The sequence below is a fragment of the Ochlerotatus camptorhynchus genome, unplaced genomic scaffold (assembly GCF_037179485.1).
Source record: "Ochlerotatus camptorhynchus isolate MF236.1 unplaced genomic scaffold, CSIRO-AGI_Acam_v1.1 ptg000250l, whole genome shotgun sequence".
In the NCBI taxonomy this organism is placed as follows: domain Eukaryota; kingdom Metazoa; phylum Arthropoda; class Insecta; order Diptera; family Culicidae; genus Ochlerotatus; species Ochlerotatus camptorhynchus.
In genome coordinates this window covers 1,217,442-1,236,383 of record NW_027040740.1, presented here as the reverse complement: position 1 = coordinate 1,236,383, position 18,942 = coordinate 1,217,442, and the positions used below count along the sequence as shown (strand labels likewise).

The following is an 18,942-nucleotide window of genomic DNA, read 5'->3' as shown; positions in this document are numbered from 1 at the left end:
CACAAGCAGACAGAGAGGAACGAAGAGGAGTGTTTCGAGCAGCCAGGGCCGCACTTAAACGAGAGATAAAGCAGAGCAAGTCAAACTGTTTTAAGGAGCTGTGTCGAAACGCTGATGTCAATCCCTGGGGTGACGCATACCGAGTCGTGATGGCGAAGATCAGAGGTCCAACGATGCCTGCTGAAATGTACCCAGAGAAGCTGAAAGTCATCGTGGAAGGACTTTTTCCGAAGCACGACCCAACGACCTGGCCACCTACACCGTACGGAGAAGGAGAGGGAGATAACATAGAAGTCGCCAACGAGGAACTCGTAGCAGTGGCGAAAGGATTGAATGTGAAGAAAGCTTCCGGTCCGGATGGAATCCCCAAGGTAGCGTTGAAAGCGTCCCCGGACATGTTCAGGATGGTGCTGCAGAAATGCCTGGACGAGGGTCACTTCCCTGACAGATGAAAGATACAGAAGCTAGTGTTTCTGCCGAAACCAGTTAAACCATCCGGGGATCCAGCATCGTATAGGCCTATATGCCTGCTGGATACACTCGGAAAACTCTTGGAGAGGATCATCCTAAACAGGCTGACGAAATGCACGAAAATCAATTATTCTATTTATCTATTTATTCCATAAGACAAACACATAGGTTCATAAGAATGCATAAAAGGTATGTGTAACCGCTTATACATTTCATTTGACACATGGTCATCATTAACTTTTTGCAAGGCGTCTGCTTATTAGTTGACTTATACATTTTATGAATAATCAGCAATAGAAATTTGCCAAAAGGTATAAGGAGATTTCTATCCGTGCACAAAACGGAAGTGTTATTGGTCAGTAACTGAAAAGCAGTTCAGCGGGCAGAAATCACTGTCGGGGAGCACGCCATAGCCTCTAAGCGTGTGTTAAAATCAATCCTCTGCCAAGAAGGAGGTTTGCTGAAGCCACCACCATTGGTGGTGTCAGCACTGTAGCCTACAGTTTTTATGCTATGTTTATATGTGCATTGATGACACGTATGCTTTAAAAAATCTTATGCGAATAATCATTAATGAAACTTGAATTTGTCATGATTAGCTTGCCTAAATTAAAAATTAAGAGAAAAAGAAATGTTTAATTCCTACATTTACGCGCGTTTGGACCATTTATCACGATTATTTTGCCGTGCAACAAATCAAAGTTCTATGTGGACGGAGCATTATTTCGCAATGTTTGCATCAGCTGTCTTAGATTGGCAGATAATCGAGCTAAAGAACCAAAAACTTTGGCTTCAAGCAAAATGTTCGTGGGTGACGTTTCTGCCACAGGATACCTGGGAGGAATGATCAATGACCGACTAATCTTCAACAGCCACGTCGAATATGCCTGTGAGAAGACTTCGAAGGCCATCAACGCGATAGCTAGAATAATGCCGAACAACGCTGGTCCAAACAATAGCAAGAGCCGTCTTCTGGCCTGTGTGTCGTCGTCAATACTGAGATATGGAGGTCCAGCCTGGGTTGCAGCGCTGGAAACGAAGCAGAACCAAAGGAAACTGAGCACTACGTTCCGGCTCATGGCCATGCGAGTCGTGAGTGCGTACAGAACCATCTCGTCGGAAGCAATATGCGTTATCGCCGGAATGATCCCTATCGGCATCTCTCTGGCGGAGGACAGCGAGTGATACAGGCGGAGAGAAGCCGGAAGAGTACGGAAAGTTGTGAGACTGGAGTCATTGGCTAAGTGGCAATAGGAGTGGAACACGGTGGAGAACGGTAGATGGACACATAGACTAATACCATAGAGGTAACTCTACACAGCAAAAAAAAAATGTAATATCGATCAACGTAAATCAAGCTGATGTATGAAATAATGATGTAATAGCAAAAAGCAGATACAATATTACATCAATGGATGTAATTTTGTTCGCAAAATCGATGTACATCGTACAATGTGATATTACACAATCGATGGATTGACCTGGTTGCAGCAGTTTCGATGTAATATTCAACAACTTTTTTTGCTGTGTAAGACTAGAAGGTCCCGAAATAACGTGCTCAACTTTTTGGCTCAGCTCTGGTACTCTCTTCGGTCCCAAGCTAATCGATTCACCCCTCGAAACATAGGAAAAACCAATAACCCCTCATTTTATCTGTCAAACTTTCATAGCGAATCAAAACAAACATTGCGTAGTACTAGAATTTCGACTAGAATAGGGTGCGTTAATCGTTTGCTTGGGACCAATAGGCTAGTCAAGTGGTGAGCCAATTTAAAATCGTTAGTTTCGTATTGATTGTTGCTAATACCGATTCTTTCGACCTGGGTGAACAGAAAACACGGAGAAGTCAATTTCCACCGAACGCCACGGCTGCTTCAGGAAATACCTGTATCGGTTCGGACACGCAGCGTCACCTCTCTATCCGGAGTGTGGCAACGTCGATGAAACGCCGGAGCATGTGGTCTTCGACTGTCCAAGGTTCGAGACAGTACGAAGGGAGATGCCCGTCCTAAACTTGGAGAATGTCGTCGATGAAATGTGTCGAGAGGAGGGCACTTGGAATGCCGTCAGCAGGGCAGTCACGCAGATTATGTCGGAGCTGCAGCGTAAATGAAGAGAAGATCAGCGATCTAGCAACGCCAGCGACAAGTGCGACAAGTGCATGATCACAGCCACCCCCCGAGGTAGTCACTTCACAGTGGTCCCGGGGGGATCTAGGCAGAGGAGAGAGCAAGGATTGGGTTTTAGTGGAGCTGCACTAGGCAACTAGTGGATACCACACCGTGCCAACTACAGAACAGGCCAGGCTTCTTGAAGCTTTCCTAAACCTTACTAAAAAAAACACACACACATACACTGAGCAAGTCAAACAGTTTCAAGGAGCTGTGCCGCGATGCCGATGCCAACCCTTGGGGCAACGCTTACCGAGTCACGATGGTGAAATGTGCCCCAATAAGCTGAAAGTCATCGTGGAGGGACTTTTCCCACAGCATGACCCAATGACCTGGCCACCTACACCATATGGCCGAAGCCAGGAAAACCGCTGGGGGATATTTCAGCGCTGCTGCGAAAATGGCGAGAAGACCAGCTAGAAAGTAGTAATGTGCTCACACCAGGGTGAAGTGAAAGAAGAAGATGAATATGATTCAAGTTGAAACATAGAGGTTTTGTGCTACGGGTGTGACAACGATGGTGAGTTCACAATGTTATATTTTCATTTTATTTCAGCAACCTTATCTTCCAGCAGACGCTCTGGACAGCAATTTCAACATTTATTTAAAAAAATCTACATTTGCCAGCAACATTGACTTGGTGTATGCTATGGCTTACCTTCCCTGCTAACATAATTCCTAAATTCCCGAGACATTTATAAGGGGTCGTAGAGTTCTCTGCATCTCTCTTAAGTAAATGTTGGACTAACATACCTTTGCTATCCCTACCAGTTGTAAGGACGTGGCCAGGACAATCCTTAACTGTTGGAGCGGAATATGTCTTTATCTTGGAGAGAGTAATTATTTCCTACTTACTATCTGTCCAGTAATAGATATCCGTCTTGCTCTTGATAGTTTTGAATTCGTACCACCTACGATATTGTGCAACTTGTTCGATGCTAATGCTAATGCTAAAGTGTTATTTTTGATCATCTTAACCGAGCATTTATTTATGCGAAAAACAAAAATATTATAAAATCCAAATTTGTACCGATACAATATTTAAACCACACATTCAATGAAGAGCTTTGAGTGTGTTGGTTTATTTCCTTTTAACTCCGTTATAATTGCTTATCTTTTGACAGATACGCGTATTTCGTCTACTACTTGCAGACTTTATCAGTGCCAAGTACTCAACACCACTGAAAATTCCATCTTTTATCTACGAGTTATATATTAATCAATAGGTACTAAAAATCAGCAGGTATCCATTGTCTTGGAAACTAGATGTAGCAGAAAGTTTAGAAATATTTAAACATAATCCATCAACATTGCTTAAAAGAGATCAAGGAAACGGATACTCGAAATTCTTTAGCATGCTACCTAAAACCACATATCGTAGCATGCCTCTACCTGTTACCTGTTAGCAGTGCTGTTAATTCTCAAAATCAATTGAACATTTTTGATGAAAATGAGAAAAGCAGCTATTCGCTATCAAAGGGGACCTCCTTCGAATGGGTGATGTCAGTTGCTTAGTAATTTGACGAAGGCATGGATCATTCTCATTTGAGAAACGCGTGCTATCATTCAATGGAGTGTAACCTACACATATACGGAGCTCTGGCACAAACGAAGTGACAGACGACTAACTGGCGAAGAAATCAATTAAAATAATGTGGTTCGCTGTAATAGAATTTTCTTAGAAGCTTGTGCCATCATTCACCGGATGGGATAGTATTTTTGTTTTGGTTTTGCACAAAGTTGATTTTGTGTACAATGATTCTTTGACAGTGTGCAAAGAGTGTATCATTTTGTCATTTTTTTATGCATTTCAGTTTTGAGTGAAAGAGATAGAACCAAAACATTCTAGTACATTTGGTGAAAATGCTAGTTCAATCCAGTAGTAGTGTTGCCATGTGGTACAATACAGTAGTAGTGGTGTTGCCATGTGGTACACTGAAAAATTGCAATAGCAGGTTAGTCACCAAAGTTTTCGAGCCGCTCCGTCTGTCACTTCGTTTGTGGCTCTGGGGTCACATTGCGAATCTCGAAACGAAATTTTTTTTCATACAAGCGTTTCTCGCATCTACTTGCATCGCGCATCATCTTTTTGCAGGAAATCTTCAAAATCGTGATAAATCTTCTTTCTATCTACTCAGCGTACGCACAGCTAGCCACAGCAAAACACAATATTTCCTGCATCGTAGATAGAGTCGTCCCCCTCGGATTTTCATATGTTTCGAGGGGTGCTTGGGATCTTGGGACCAAAGAGAGTACCAGAGCTGAGCCAAAAAGTTGAGCACGTTTCTTCGGGACCTTCTGGTCTTAGAGTTACCTCTATGGTTGTACACACCAATTGCTCATTTGTTAATAAATTTTCATTCAGTTCTTGAAATTTGTTTTTCTTTTAAAGTACATAATTGATATATTAGGAACATAATTTACTCACAGACAAACAGACATAACAGTCGCAAGTTGTTCATCGAACAAGCATTTAACGGTCAATTTAAAAGTATCGTAGTTGGTAGTATCGCCACCTGTGGCGCGCATAGTCAATTTCCTTGCGTTTTACGTTTACACACTACCGCCATCTGTTCAGTGTACTACCCACCACAGTGTACTCAATAGATGGCGATAATGTTTTAGCGACGATGTTTTACATTGAGAAATATTCAATGTGTTATGTCTGTTTGTCTGTGATTTACTATAGATATGCATTTGCTTGGAAGGCAAAAGGCGTAAATGAGCTACCTATGTAGTGTGTTTTATGTGCACGGTTTGAAAGGTACGTGTAACGCTTGTAGTGGTCATGATTCCGCTGCATTATGAATTAATGAAATTCCATCATGAAATCAAGAAATCATGAATCATTGTCAAGATTTCATGCTAACAAGCAAGTTCAACGAGACGGGTTCGATTCCAGGTCCGGTCTAGAACATCTTTCGGGTTGGGGTGAAATTGGAGTAAATTCCACACACATTTAAGTTCTTCAGTATATGTATTTAGGTTCACAACACTAGAGTTAACACAAATTACATTACAATGATGTTATACAATTGTTTACATTTATACACTGAAAATTGACATAATACCAGTGCTGTGGTTGTGGGTAGTCTCTAGTAGTCGGCGACTACTTAGCTGCAAACCGAAAAAAAATTACAAAATAGGTAAAATACAGCAATCCAATGAGAAAAAAAATTTCATCGCAAATGTTAAATATTAAAAATACACTACACCCAAGTCAGTCCCCTCGAACACTTGCGCCTCCAATTAACAAGTTCGAAGAAAAGTTTAAAAAATATTAAATTTGAAATAACTAGCGTCCGATATACTTATTCAGGTAAATTTGAAATGACAAGAGGTAGACAAGTTCAGAGGTGTCGAGCAAAAATTCGGTGTCGAGCAAAAATTCGGTGCAAATGAAAAACTTCGAATGTGATTCAAAATGTCGTGTTGGGTTGTAAAAACAACGCGGAAGATTTTTTCGATTACCGCGAGTGAACAAACCGGTCCTTTTTCGGAGGCAGAATTTGGTGGGATCCATCTAATTTATAATCAATCATAAATGCATATTTCCATATATTACTAAATACGCGCCAGATTTCGAAACATCACATTTCGAAATCTGGAAGTGTGTTTGCAGTACCATTATTCATATGATAACGGTAGTGTTTACATGCGGGGCTTATTGTATGTGAAAGTAACCTCGGAATGGACGTGAATTACCAGGCATTCTGAAATGGGTTGCTGAATCTGCAGTAGAGCTATCGCTTTCTAACTCCCGGACTAAACTTGCTTTAAATTATTACATCAAGGATTGTTGTAAGCAAATTTCTTCCATAATTCCACTGCCGGCCAGTGGGGGTTAGATTGAATACACACATACACACAAATGTTGAATGTTGTTGCTTGCGCCCCTGGTAGACTACTTGCGGAAAAAAAATGAAAAATATGTAAATTTTGAATTGGCTTGCACCTTGGGTAAACATGTGCAGGTAAAAATTGATCAAAATAGTTAAAATGTACAGGAATAAAAAAATATTCTTAAAAATTGGTAAAAATCTTTAAATTTGAAGTAGTTAGCGCCCCTTACGAATAGGAAGAATTTTTTTAAAAACATTAAATTTGAAATGCTCAACAACTAGCTCAACTGGTTGGCAATATGTAATAGATAACATCTCATGAATGTATGGTATTAAAAATAAAAAGGTTATGGCTATTATTGTATTGGATAATATGATACATTTTATTATTTTTGTGCGAATTAATAAACCACCTACCTGTCGATATTCCACCAAGAAAGAGTGTATCATGCTTTGTATAGCGGTTGCTTTGGGAGCGTGAAGAACGATACGATTACCGTTCTTCATTGTTAACTGGAAAGTTGAAGGCCGTGGTAATGTTGTAACACTTTGAATTTCGGAGAAAGGCATCGTTTTTTGTACGGATATATAATCTTGTTCTTTTCTTGCCAAATAAACTCCTACATGTGATACAGCCAGCAAGGTTCCCCCCGGAATGGAGGGTGATCCGTTAAGTATGAACATTCGCGAAAAGTACAGAGGCCAGCCTCGTGCCATGTCCAACAAATGCCGTTTTACTATTGCTCTAACTTGACTCGACATGTTCTCACTGGTTACGCCATGACTGTTGAGCAAATTCATCGCAGCACGTTTTTCTTGAGGGTTAATTCGAAGGCAAGGTGTTAACCCTAGTACATCAGATGTAATTTGTGAAAATATTAGATCAAGCGCTGCCGGAGCGGACACTGATTCACTCGGACGGAATACTTCCTTCCTTACACGCAGTTTCCAAGTAACCTTGTTATAGGTTAGACAAGCAGCTGCAGGAGCTTTCAGTGATGGAGGTGCAGGTGAAGGCATCACTGGTGCAGGTGGATCGTGTACAGATAAATCCGAGTCATTGATATGGTCATTGTTTATCGATGATATGGTAGTTGAAGATGTCTTACGCTCTCTCTCTTGCACACTTTTTTGAACCATGTGAGTTTTAAATGTTGCTACTGAGTGACGACTATTATTGTTTGTCGATTTTATTTTATCTTTTGGCTGAGCTGGCTGGTAAACTTTAGTACTTTCTTTTTCCCGTTGAATTTGAGTCATTTCATAATTTCGGTCGCGTTTTTCACGTTCTTTATTATCCCGATCACTTGTAGTTGATGACGGTCCTTCAACCTCAGAGCGATCCCACACAGATTCAGAGAAGTTTTCTCGATCACGAGATCTGGATCGGGATCGAGAACGTTCGCGTTGTGATACTACTTCTTTCTTAAAGCCTGTTTAAAACAAAGTTGGAAATGTACAAAAATCACCACATTAACTATAAAAGTTAACACATACTTGCTTCATACACGAGTTCCAATTTGGCTGCCTCGGCTCGGCTCCACGAGTCGTTAAATGGATCCTTAGCACCAAAGGTGTCTCGTTCCTGTCGTTGGACAAAAGATGGTACTTCTTGCAACAAGGATTGCATTTGAGGTGGAGGTGGAGCAGGAGGTGTTGTGTTGGGTGGTCTTATTGGTGGTGGTGGTGCCGGTCCAGCTGGAGCTGGTGGTAAAACCTGTATGGATTATATTAAAATTACACGTTTTGACCATTCTACGCTTAAAGAATTGAATTGATAATCAATGAAAAACTTCAGTTCACTCCTTTTAATATACAATCTCTTCAATACATCAGCTAAAATGGTGGTACGCTAAACCCAGGCCATCTTTGAATTACGGTTCTGCAAACAATATCTGACAAATTATAGCTTATGCCTCACATTAGAGCCATTATAAGATTTAATTATCGACAAGCATTTGAAGAGACCTGACAATCCAAATTTTTATCAACAGTCAACTCCACTTAGGTCACCATCGAGACTATCAAAAATCAATCTTAGTAGCCATGATGATCGTCTTTTACTACACTGAAACAAATATAATAGTTAGGAATACTATTTTGCAGAAAACACTTATTTTCAGTTTAACTACGCTTAATACCGTTAAATCTACCATGATTTCAGTATAGTTGACTATAAATATAATCAAATTTACTACCATTCTGTCAAAACTACTATGCTGACTCAAACGGTATAGTAGTTTTGATAGAAAAATTAGTCAAATTAAATGAATTTCATTTCTGCACAAATCTATTGGTGGGAGTATTTAATTTAAACCATCAATATAGTATTTTTGCCAATGGATCTTGTTTCTGTGTATGGTTCTATTTATGCATTCTTTCATGTCTTTATTTCGTACAGAAGTTTCTTTCATGCTTCAAATGAACACCATTTATACACAGTTTCACGCGAAATGAAAATGTTTTTTTTTTTTTATTAATTGTGGGTTGCACTCTAGCCCGTATCGATTTGCTCCTAGTCTCCATACAAATCAATATTGGAAGACATATAATAAAAGGCAAATCAAGTCGCCCCCAAGCGTGAAAGTGTCTCTAATTCTGCGCATATCATCCTTATTCTTTGTGTCAATATTAAACGTAAAAAAAATATTTTTCTTCAGAGTATTGTGGGGTAAATACTATGTCATTATGCTCTAAAATATAGCCACAGACAAACAGACATAACACATTGAATATTTCTCACTGTAAAACATCTTCGCTAAAACATTACCGCCTTCTGTAGAGTACACTATGGTGGGCACTACGCTGAACAGATGGCGGTAGTGTGTGAACGTCAAACGCAAGGGAATTGACTATGCGCGCCACAGGTGGCGATACTACCAACTACGATACTTTTAAATTGTCCGTTAAATGCTTGTTCGATGAACAACTTGCGAGGGTTATGTCTGTTTGTCTGTGATATAACTAATGTGTTCAATAAATATCAAAGTGAAAACCAATTGTTTACCATTAATTATGAAACATTTTCCGTAACTGGTAAGATAAATTAGTTTTAGTCGTGTTATAGCCAAAACAGTTGCTACTTAAATTTATTTTTCAAAACTATTGCGCAGAATTAAGCACCGATTTTTTTTGTTTATGTTCTCAATTGAGTCCCTGCAAGCAAAATCGGAAAACTAAGCGGTGAAACCATGACCAAATGGTTCTGACCATGGATATTGTCAGAACCGGCTTCATTATTTGTCGCATCGCAAAAGTACGGGAGTCCCAGAAAGTACACTTCTAGGAAGCGCCCGGGAAGGCTAACAGTTTTGATTGAACAGAAAGAAGACAGGATCATCAAATAGATCATAGAAATGGCTAATCGCTTTTTTTTGTGTTCCTAAAAAATAGAATTATTTCAAAATGTATTGTTACTTTTTAGCGGCGCATAACTCGGAACAAAATTGCGCATAGTTGGGAACATACGCAAGAGAGAGCGCAGAGTTAGATCGGTGTACAACATGTTTTTTTTTTACAATTTTTGGATACCCTTTAATTGTAACATTTGAAGGGGTTTGTAGCAGTACATTTTACTGATATTATATTTTTAAAAGCTAATTTAAAATGTTCAAACTAGCATTTGAATTATACAAACTGCCTTAGCTACGCAGAATATGGTACCTTCACGGTACAGATGAAAAAACGTACTTTCTAGAATTTATGTATCACTTTGAGGCTTTGATAAAAGCTACATAAGGTATGTCCCTGTAAGCCAATGCAAAAATAAACGCTTCTAGTTTTGATTTTGCGCTGAGATTTAAAACAGGGGAACAAGTGTGTCTACTGACCCCAACTTTAAGCTTGCACCAAAAAATTAGGAAAACTTGTATTGTACCAGGAAAGCTCTAGTACCAACGCAAGTGCACGTACCCTAGATAAAAATAGAAACCATATCTATAATGATTCCACTTTCGATTAGATTTAGATGACCAGGAAGCATAACAGCCATACACGAAGAATAAGTATGAAACAAATCTGAATTATTAATGAACAGGTAAACGTTCAACAACCATTTTGACGATTACATTAGAACGTAAAAAAAAAAACCGTCATAAGCCGCACCGGTTAAGGAAAACCACAACTTTTGACACCACGTGATTCACAACGGTTTAATAATCGTCGTGGTTATAAAAAAATCTTTAGAAAACTAACTTTAGTATTCACCATTATCGCTCGTAGAAAGAAGGATACAAGAGGGATACGTGTCATTTACACTTACCGTTGGCCAAGATGTAGGCGGAGGTCTTTTGCTTGCTTCCATTCTTTGAACCTGTGTTTTGACAGATGGTATATCAGCTTGCGCGTTCGATGCATGCTGCATTGACATGATGCCACCCAATTGTTGCTCAAGAATCATTCTACGGGTGTCCTCTAGTTTTGCTGGTATCCGTTCCGTTCTATCTGAGCGAGTGCTAGTTGATCGTACGGAATGTCCAGCAGTGACTTGTTCTAGTCGTTGTCTCATTTCGTTGCTCAATTTTAGTTTTCCCACACTGCTTGGTGAAGGTCTATCCGCACCAATGTCAAAACTTCGTTTAGCTACGCGATTTGCTTGATTAGCTTTTTGATTTTGATCAGTTAACTGATTCTGATTGTTTGAGCTGCTTGATATTTGAAGATCTATTTCAAATTCGTCCCACTCGACACCATTTGGAGATCCAATGGGAGACTCCACGTTACTATTAACTTGTGACTGAGGCGTTGTTTTGCGGTTACTGTGACGCATTTTAAAATGCATAAAATTTTCTTCACTTTCTCCAGCGGATCCATCTTGTGGCGGTGGCCATCTCCATTTTCCAATTCGCACTGTTTTGGCTCTACCGTACGGATCTAGAAAAGGACGCACTTCGAGAGGATCTTTCATTTCTAATGGCGGCGGCAGCGGAGGTGGTGGAGGAGGCGGAATTAAATTTGACGATGAAGAATCTTTTCGGTTTCGCAATAGGTCAGACATCGACGCTGTCGTTGAATCCGATCTAGCCTTAACGCTGGTTTTACGATTAGACGACTGCGGTGTCGAAGGCGACAAAGATGGATTTTGTTTCGGGGACATGTTGTGAATCGGAGGGGATTTTGGTCCATCCTGTTGGGTCAGTAATGTCTGTAATGCTTGGTTTTGGGCCATTAACTGTTGTTGAATTTGAATGTTCTGCGCCATCGCTGATTGCAAAAAAGCTCTTTGAACTTGCTGCTGATAAGCTGATCCTTCAACCCCCGGTGGTATATTGAAAACGGGTACCACTACTTCAGGGCTCACCGAGCTCATCATCAAAAGAGAGTTTGAATTAATTGGTGTAATCGGAGCAATAGGCGTTGAATTGAAGTTTGATGAATTTGGAGAAAATCCATTAGATACGTTATTTTTCGTTTGATGAGCCGTTCCTCCTCCTTTGATAATGTTACTGATCATGTTTTTATTTTGAAGATTTGATAGAGAGTTACTCATCTGAACCGAATTTACGACTGCATCAACATAGTCTTGAATGGTTGTTTGCGGTTCGGTATTTGGCTTTGCATTCTTTTTTGTTCCCCTGATACTGGCAGCTAGTGATCTTGCATCTGATAATTCATCCAAAGATCCATCAAGAACAGGGCTGAACAAATCGTCTAAAAATTGATCAACGTCTGAAGCCTGTGACGGTACGCGTACACGTCTAACGTGGCTTGCAAGGGATGGTGCTTCACTAGTATCTGACATAGCAGACGATCGAATACTCATCTCTGAACGATCGACATACTTGCTTGAATGTGAACCAGCTGATCGTTTTCCGGCATACTGAGACTTGACATACCTTGGTTGTGGCTCTTTTAGTGGTGTGATTCCATCACTTGAACGATAGCGATCACTTTGTCGGTGCTCGCCCATTGTCAGAACCATTGGCACTGGATCATTTATTGGAATAATCTCATTAGAATCAGCAGCCAATAAATCGTCGAGTGATCTGGATCTGGACTTTTCAGATTCAAAGTAACGGTCATTGAGAATTTTGCTTCTTGAAATTGCATCATGTGAACTTTTTCTAGTTACAGCTTCCATGTGCCTAGTGTATTCGGGTCTTATTTCATCTCCATCTGCCTTGCCTTCACTTACGTGAGATTCATGTGATGCTGGCAATAATTGAACATCAGACATACGTTTCGAAGACGGTGGCTCCGGTGGTGGTACTTGAGGTCGCTTAGGACTCATTTCAGGTTCAATTGCAGGAGGTTGGGGATTTCTGCTCCCACATCTCAGTAAATCACTGCGAACTGCAGGAAACGCTGGACAAAGTTCTTTTTCTGACACCAAATCTAGCACATAATCTAAACCACATGAGTCAGTTATCAAACCGCTGTCATCAATTACGACAGTCCAACCTAGGTTTGGAATACCTAGTGATGAAATAGCCAAAGCAGCAGCTTCTTCACAAGTTGTCCATGAATCCACTGCAACGGTTTGCATGATACCGTCTGGAAGTACAAGTCCCAGTGCTGTATCAGCAAGTCTTGCCGATGCTCTCCATTCCAGCCACGAAGGCGGGAACAGGCGACACGGATTGGCCTGGGTTCCTGTATCGTTTCTTAACAATTTCTTGAGTAGTTGCTCCTTGGTGTTAAACGGTGCATTGTCTACGATAAATTTGATCAAATACTTGTTGAACGCGGACCCTGGTTGAAAGGCAGATAGACAATGAGACATCAACAACCATAGCTTGTCGGCTGATGCTTCATCCGCCCTGTAAACTTGGTTGCAAATTTGAACGAGTATTTCGTCTCTCAGGCCTCTAGAAGATAGTCCTTTGTGCACTATATAATCGGCCATAATTTTTTCCTTGTTCTGATCAATGGTCGAATCTGATGTCCATCTTAAAATAAGTTTAAAAATTGCAATTGCGTCTTTAAAATCTTGATCACGAGCGGCAGCTCTAGATAAAAATGGCGTCGATATTACGTCGCGTCTAGAGGAAATTTTCATTCCATTACAATACACGGAACTAAACTTTCCAAATGCAAACTGATCAAGATCTGGAGGTAAGTCGGATGCGGTTGGTGGACCTGGAACTGTTCCCACAACCTTGACTAAATGCCGGTCATTTTGGAGACCGGACCAGTTTTCAGATTTAGAGAATATAAACACCAGCTCAGCCGGTATATCCAACAATGCGGAAGTGTTTCGCTCAACCTGTTCTTTGGCCAGATTCTGGGCAACACGTTCTTTCTGTAGACGTTCTGCGTCACGGCGACGTTTCATTTCAACCTTCAACTTGGCATAACGAGCCCTCTGAACCCGTCCACGGTATAGAGCTTGTGCTTTTATAACACCTCTCTTCAGAAAAACGTAGTTTTTCCTCTCCCTATATCCACGCCATACTTTCTGAATGGTAACAGCTCCTCGATTTTGACGTTGAATTCGTTTCCTTGAAAGCATTCCGCGAACACTTTTCTGTATTGTCACTGCGGCTAATCTAAGTCTTTCTGAACGACTGGCTTCCAAGGTTCTATGGAGGGCTTCTCTCAAGAATACTCGTGTCGCACCGAGTTGAAAATCTGGACCTTCCGTATTGGTACCAGGTAGGGAATCAAGAACAAAACGACAGAGTTCACGATAAGGAGTACCCCTCGGCAGCGGAGTTTTCAACATATGTCTATATCGCTCTACGAAGTGCTGGAATCGCAAACGAACTGGGTATCCCCGTTGCCGTATCTTAATTGTATCGAGCATTCCCAAATATCTCAATTGCTGAAGAACACACGGCATGTCCATACGAAGTGCTTGTTTATCATTATTAGGCTTCACACATCTTACAAACCATGGGTTACATTTGGCCATTGATTGTAATAGTTGTTGTAACGAGTCGGAAAATCTCGCTGCGACGGTAGGGGTTCTGGGCTTCATAGTTACGAATCGCCCGTTAATACCCCTTGGTAAGGTCTTTCCTATATCTCGTTGGGCTCTCAACTGTTTGGTCATTTCACCAACCAAAGGCTCTGTGCTCGAGCTTAAAAGTTCCACGACGTCCATTCGTAATGCGTCACGGTTTTTCTCGAGAAAACCTTCAACGCAATACCAGACTTGACCAGCGTAATGTGTTATTCCGAATTCCTGGGCACCAATCCTTGGTCTAGAGTATAGCTCGTTCAACGCGTGGTTGTAGTGACATTTTTCTAGAAAACTTATATCATTTGCTCTGGGAAAATTTGATTCATCATCTAGAAGATGAAATATTCCGACAGGTTTCTTTGCCAGCAAATGAATAACAGGGAGATTATCTTCCCACTCTAGAGCCGACCATTCTAGCCGCTCTTTTGCATACTCAGCTTGTTCTAACTTGAAAACATGCTTATTGAAATACAGCTGTAAGCTTTCATTGGCATAATTGATGCACAATTGCTCGAAAGAGTTCTCTGCCAAGTCCTCAAATCCAAAGATGTCAAGTATGGAAATTCGATGAGCATCGTGAGTGCCCCCTTTATGCACAATGGAATTTATCCGCAGCACCAACCTGAAATTATCGATTGTTGATTATAAATTTTCCGTAACATTAGGTTTTAAGATTTCAATTACAGGTAGGTATGTAAACTATTTTTTAAATACAGCCATTGAACGTAACGTGTAGATATAACAGTACTAAGAAAATAATTTTTTTCATCATATCAATAATAAGGATGTCGATCTACGAAACACGTCGGAAGATAAAAAATATGTTTATTTACATTAGGGTAAACGCTCCTATAGTTGCGGTACTACTATGGAGACTCCATTAGCAATTATAGGAACCTAACGTTTCTAACGCTCGGCAACAATACGAGCGTTTACTCTATTGATTTTACATTCTATGTGAATTGAAGTGATCATAATAGTATCATCTCTCTTATCTCTGGAACGTGTTTTAAAAGACTGCGATGTTAATCAACCGTGACCAAAAACAGGATTACTGATAACAAAAAAAAAATTAAACAAAAATCCACAAAGTACATACCAATTGAATAATCCCGAATACAATGCTTTGGCCAAAGCATCTCTAGCGTCCAGCGCCTGATCTATACTCAATGGTGTGTACAGTCGCTCTGATCGCGTCTCAGTAATTCTCGATGTTAATGATCGTAAGATTCCCTCCGAAGGAATTTGAAGTAGATGTGCGGCCCATTTAATTTCAGCATCTGATCCAACTTCTACACCTTCCTGTCCATGTCTCAGTTGTCTTCGATGGAAGTAAACATTTCCTAGATGCAACACGGAAGCAAGAACGTTTACAATACCCTCTCGCTCATTCTCCGATACTCCAAGTACTTGCATCGCACCTTGCAATGAAGCCCAATCAACGCGACCCGAAGAACAGTCCGAGCCTCCCTGGTTCAGGTAGAAATATTTATCTGCCTCAAGAAGGCCATATTTAGTACGGTCAGATTCTGATAGTCCTCCAAGTAATTCGTAGAAAACGTGATAATTGCGCTCTCCTGGTGCCTGTGTAACAATTCTAGATTTCTCCAGCAAGTACTGTGTGATTTTTGCGCCTATAATAGCTCCAGATTTGAAAAATACCTCCAAGTATTTTCCAAATCTTGAACTGTTGTCATTTCTAGCAGTTCTTGCGTTACCAAACGCTTCTAATAATGGTGCTGCTTCTAAAATTTGTTCCGTTATAACAGTAGACGCAGATCCACCTCCTGGAACTACCGCCGCTAAGTATTGCATTACGAGTTTGGTTGATTCCGTTTTTCCAGATCCAGATTCGCCAGAAATGACCACCACTTGCGGAGAAGGCAAAGCAGCATGTGCAGCGGAACCAATGGCGAATAGATGAGGTGGTAATGTTCCCAGTGGTTTTCCTGAATACATTTTCGCCATTTCGATACCATATGCGTCTGCGAACATTTTGTAAGGGTTCACTGCTATCAGTATACTTCCAGCGTATGTGTATACCAGTCCATTGTCATAGCGTAGCTTCAGATTCCACAGTAATGATGCTTCATGAAGGTCTTCCAGTTGGGTCATGTCCTCTACTCCAGTTTTTCCTAGGTCTTGTCTGGGACGAAGATTTCCTTCGCCAGGACCAAGTGTGAATGTCTGAGGCTGTAACGATACAAAACCAAAATAAATATAGTGAAGAAGTCTGAACTTTGTAAACGAAATATGCATATCTGTCAAGGATAAGCCATTATGGTAGTGGAATTAAATGGAAATTACTAATTCTTCTCTCTTTCTTTATAATTTTTAATTTATAAATTTTCTGATTTTTATCGTTTTTGTCTTATTGCCTAAATAAAAACAGGGATTTCTAATTTCATGAACGTTGTCGAAACAGTGTCCGTGATTAGTGTATTAGAAATCTTAAAGTGATAGGGCATATCAGCCATCATGACGACCAATGTTGGACTCTTCAAGAAACACCTTAACATTGGCGAAAACAAATAAAATAAACCCGAATTAATCCACCTATGCTGAGTGCTGACCCTTTTCTCCAATAGAAATTCCGGGAAAAGTGATATATGAACTCTCATGTGATTTGAGGTATCGCATGAAGGATTTTGACCCCAGTGACCGGGGTATCCCAGAACATGGCCGGATGTGACCAGCGTGGTCTTGGGCACTCCAAATGAACTGATTTTAGAATTATCGTGTAATTTGAGGTATCACATAATAGGTTTTGACCACAGTCAGATGGCCACTTCTTCGGAGGTACCGAAACATGCCGGATGTGACCAGTGTGATCCTAGGCAGTTCAAATGACTACCATTGAACTTTTTTCCCCAACTAGTTTATTTGTTAGGCTCAATTGTCGAAAATGACTCCACAGAACCGAGAACCATTAAATAATTTTACAATTACAATAAAATATTAATTAGGGACATTGTTTCATCCATGCCTTTAACTCTCTTGCTTCTTCCAATTGTATTTGCCACTTACTCTCCACTTCGTCCATTCTTTACTTTAAAACCGACGGCTTCTGTTTCTCAGCAGCGCTTGCTTTCTCTCCACTGTTCTTCTCAGCATCCGGGGATGTCACAACCATCACCACTATCTCTTCCTCCAATGCCTCAACCACTTCCTCGTTTGCATATTCACCTCCAGTCACAACTTTGGTATTGCACTCTTTTTAATTCTGTTGTTGTTTTTCTTCTTCCGTTCATTGTTGTACAAGCTACTTTCTAACATACCGTTTGGGGCAGGAATTCGTCAGATGCTTCTCCGTCTTACAAATGAAGCACACATTTTTGTTTCCTTGCTAGAATATGTTCCCCTGTTCGAGGAAATGTAGAATGAATATGAATATAGATTTTTCCTCCGCTATGCGATATGTAGCGACCATCTGAGTGGAATCCACGTCCAGCGATATCACCAAATTCACAATTTCTTCCATGGAGGGCATTGAACTACTAGCTACTAAGCTGAATCTAATCGTCAGCATTATTTCCACCGACATTTCCACTAGTTGTTTTCTTCGAACGGGGAAACGAAAAAGCGAACTCAAAAGATGAGCAAGCTCTGCAACAATGACTACCATTAAACTGGTTTTTGAATTCTCATGTCATTTGATTTGTCACATTATAGGTTTTATTCGTTTCAGAACGGATTTAGTCACATGGCTCATACAAACCAGAACATGTCCCGGCCATATCTCCGTAGCCAGTTGACCGATTCCAAATATAATCAATATGAGACTATAATACCTTTCATTAAGCGGCGTCCAATTCGGTTCAGTGGCTGCCGGTCAGATGGTTTTCAATCAGGTCCTGTCCATCCTCCCAAAATTTAAACTCATTTAGTCGAAAATTAACTGTGCACAAAACATTTGAAGTTAATATAGGAATTACTATAGGCAAACTTTTTGTTCTTGTGTTTCTTAATGTTTTTTGTTTTTGTCTTTATGTTCAAGACGCTGTGTATGTGTTGGTGAGTTTTTTTTTTAAGTTGTGTTTCTCGGCAGCCAATGAACCAAATTTTACGCAATAACCATAATATAAAAGGTATCATGGCCGGGGATATGGCCGGAACAAGATCCGCAAAACACTTCAAACCAAATGAGAATTCATCTAATCTTTTCTTTCCTGATCAGTAAAAATGAATTGTAAAAAAAAAAATCTTAGATTATTTATGTTTATATTTTAAAAGTTAACAATGAAAAGCAAACCAAAAAATATTCTTTGGCATCATTATAGTATGTGTGTCACTATTCCAAGATTTGAGAAGTATCAATAGCCTTTTGAAGATGTTTTATACAATTGCCTACACACTTAGAAAAATTAATGTAAATTTAGGTGATCTGCACTGGAAAAAATCCGATCTCCGAAATGAGAAAAATGACTCATGATTTCATGCACACAGCGTGTTTTCATGTTATGAAAATACACCATGAATAATATTCATGATATCATGAGCAACTTTTCCGTAACGCAGCAAACATTCCCAAAATCATGAATCATCCGAGTTGAAA

The 18,942-nt window shown here is 40.2% G+C and overlaps 1 protein-coding gene across 1 annotated transcript in view; it reads right to left on the bottom strand.

Moving 5' to 3' along the window:
- Positions 1-18,942, bottom strand: part of Myo10A (Myosin 10A) — a 105,367-nt gene that overhangs the window by 61,683 nt on the left and 24,742 nt on the right. The window contains exons 3-6 of the mRNA XM_065226386.1: positions 15,487-16,580; positions 10,746-15,009; positions 7,982-8,201; positions 6,902-7,917 (exon numbers count right to left, since the gene is read on the bottom strand). Coding sequence (XP_065082458.1) covers positions 6,902-7,917; positions 7,982-8,201; positions 10,746-15,009; positions 15,487-16,580 — 6,594 coding nt within the window. The remainder of the gene's footprint in view (positions 1-6,901; positions 7,918-7,981; positions 8,202-10,745; positions 15,010-15,486; positions 16,581-18,942) is intronic.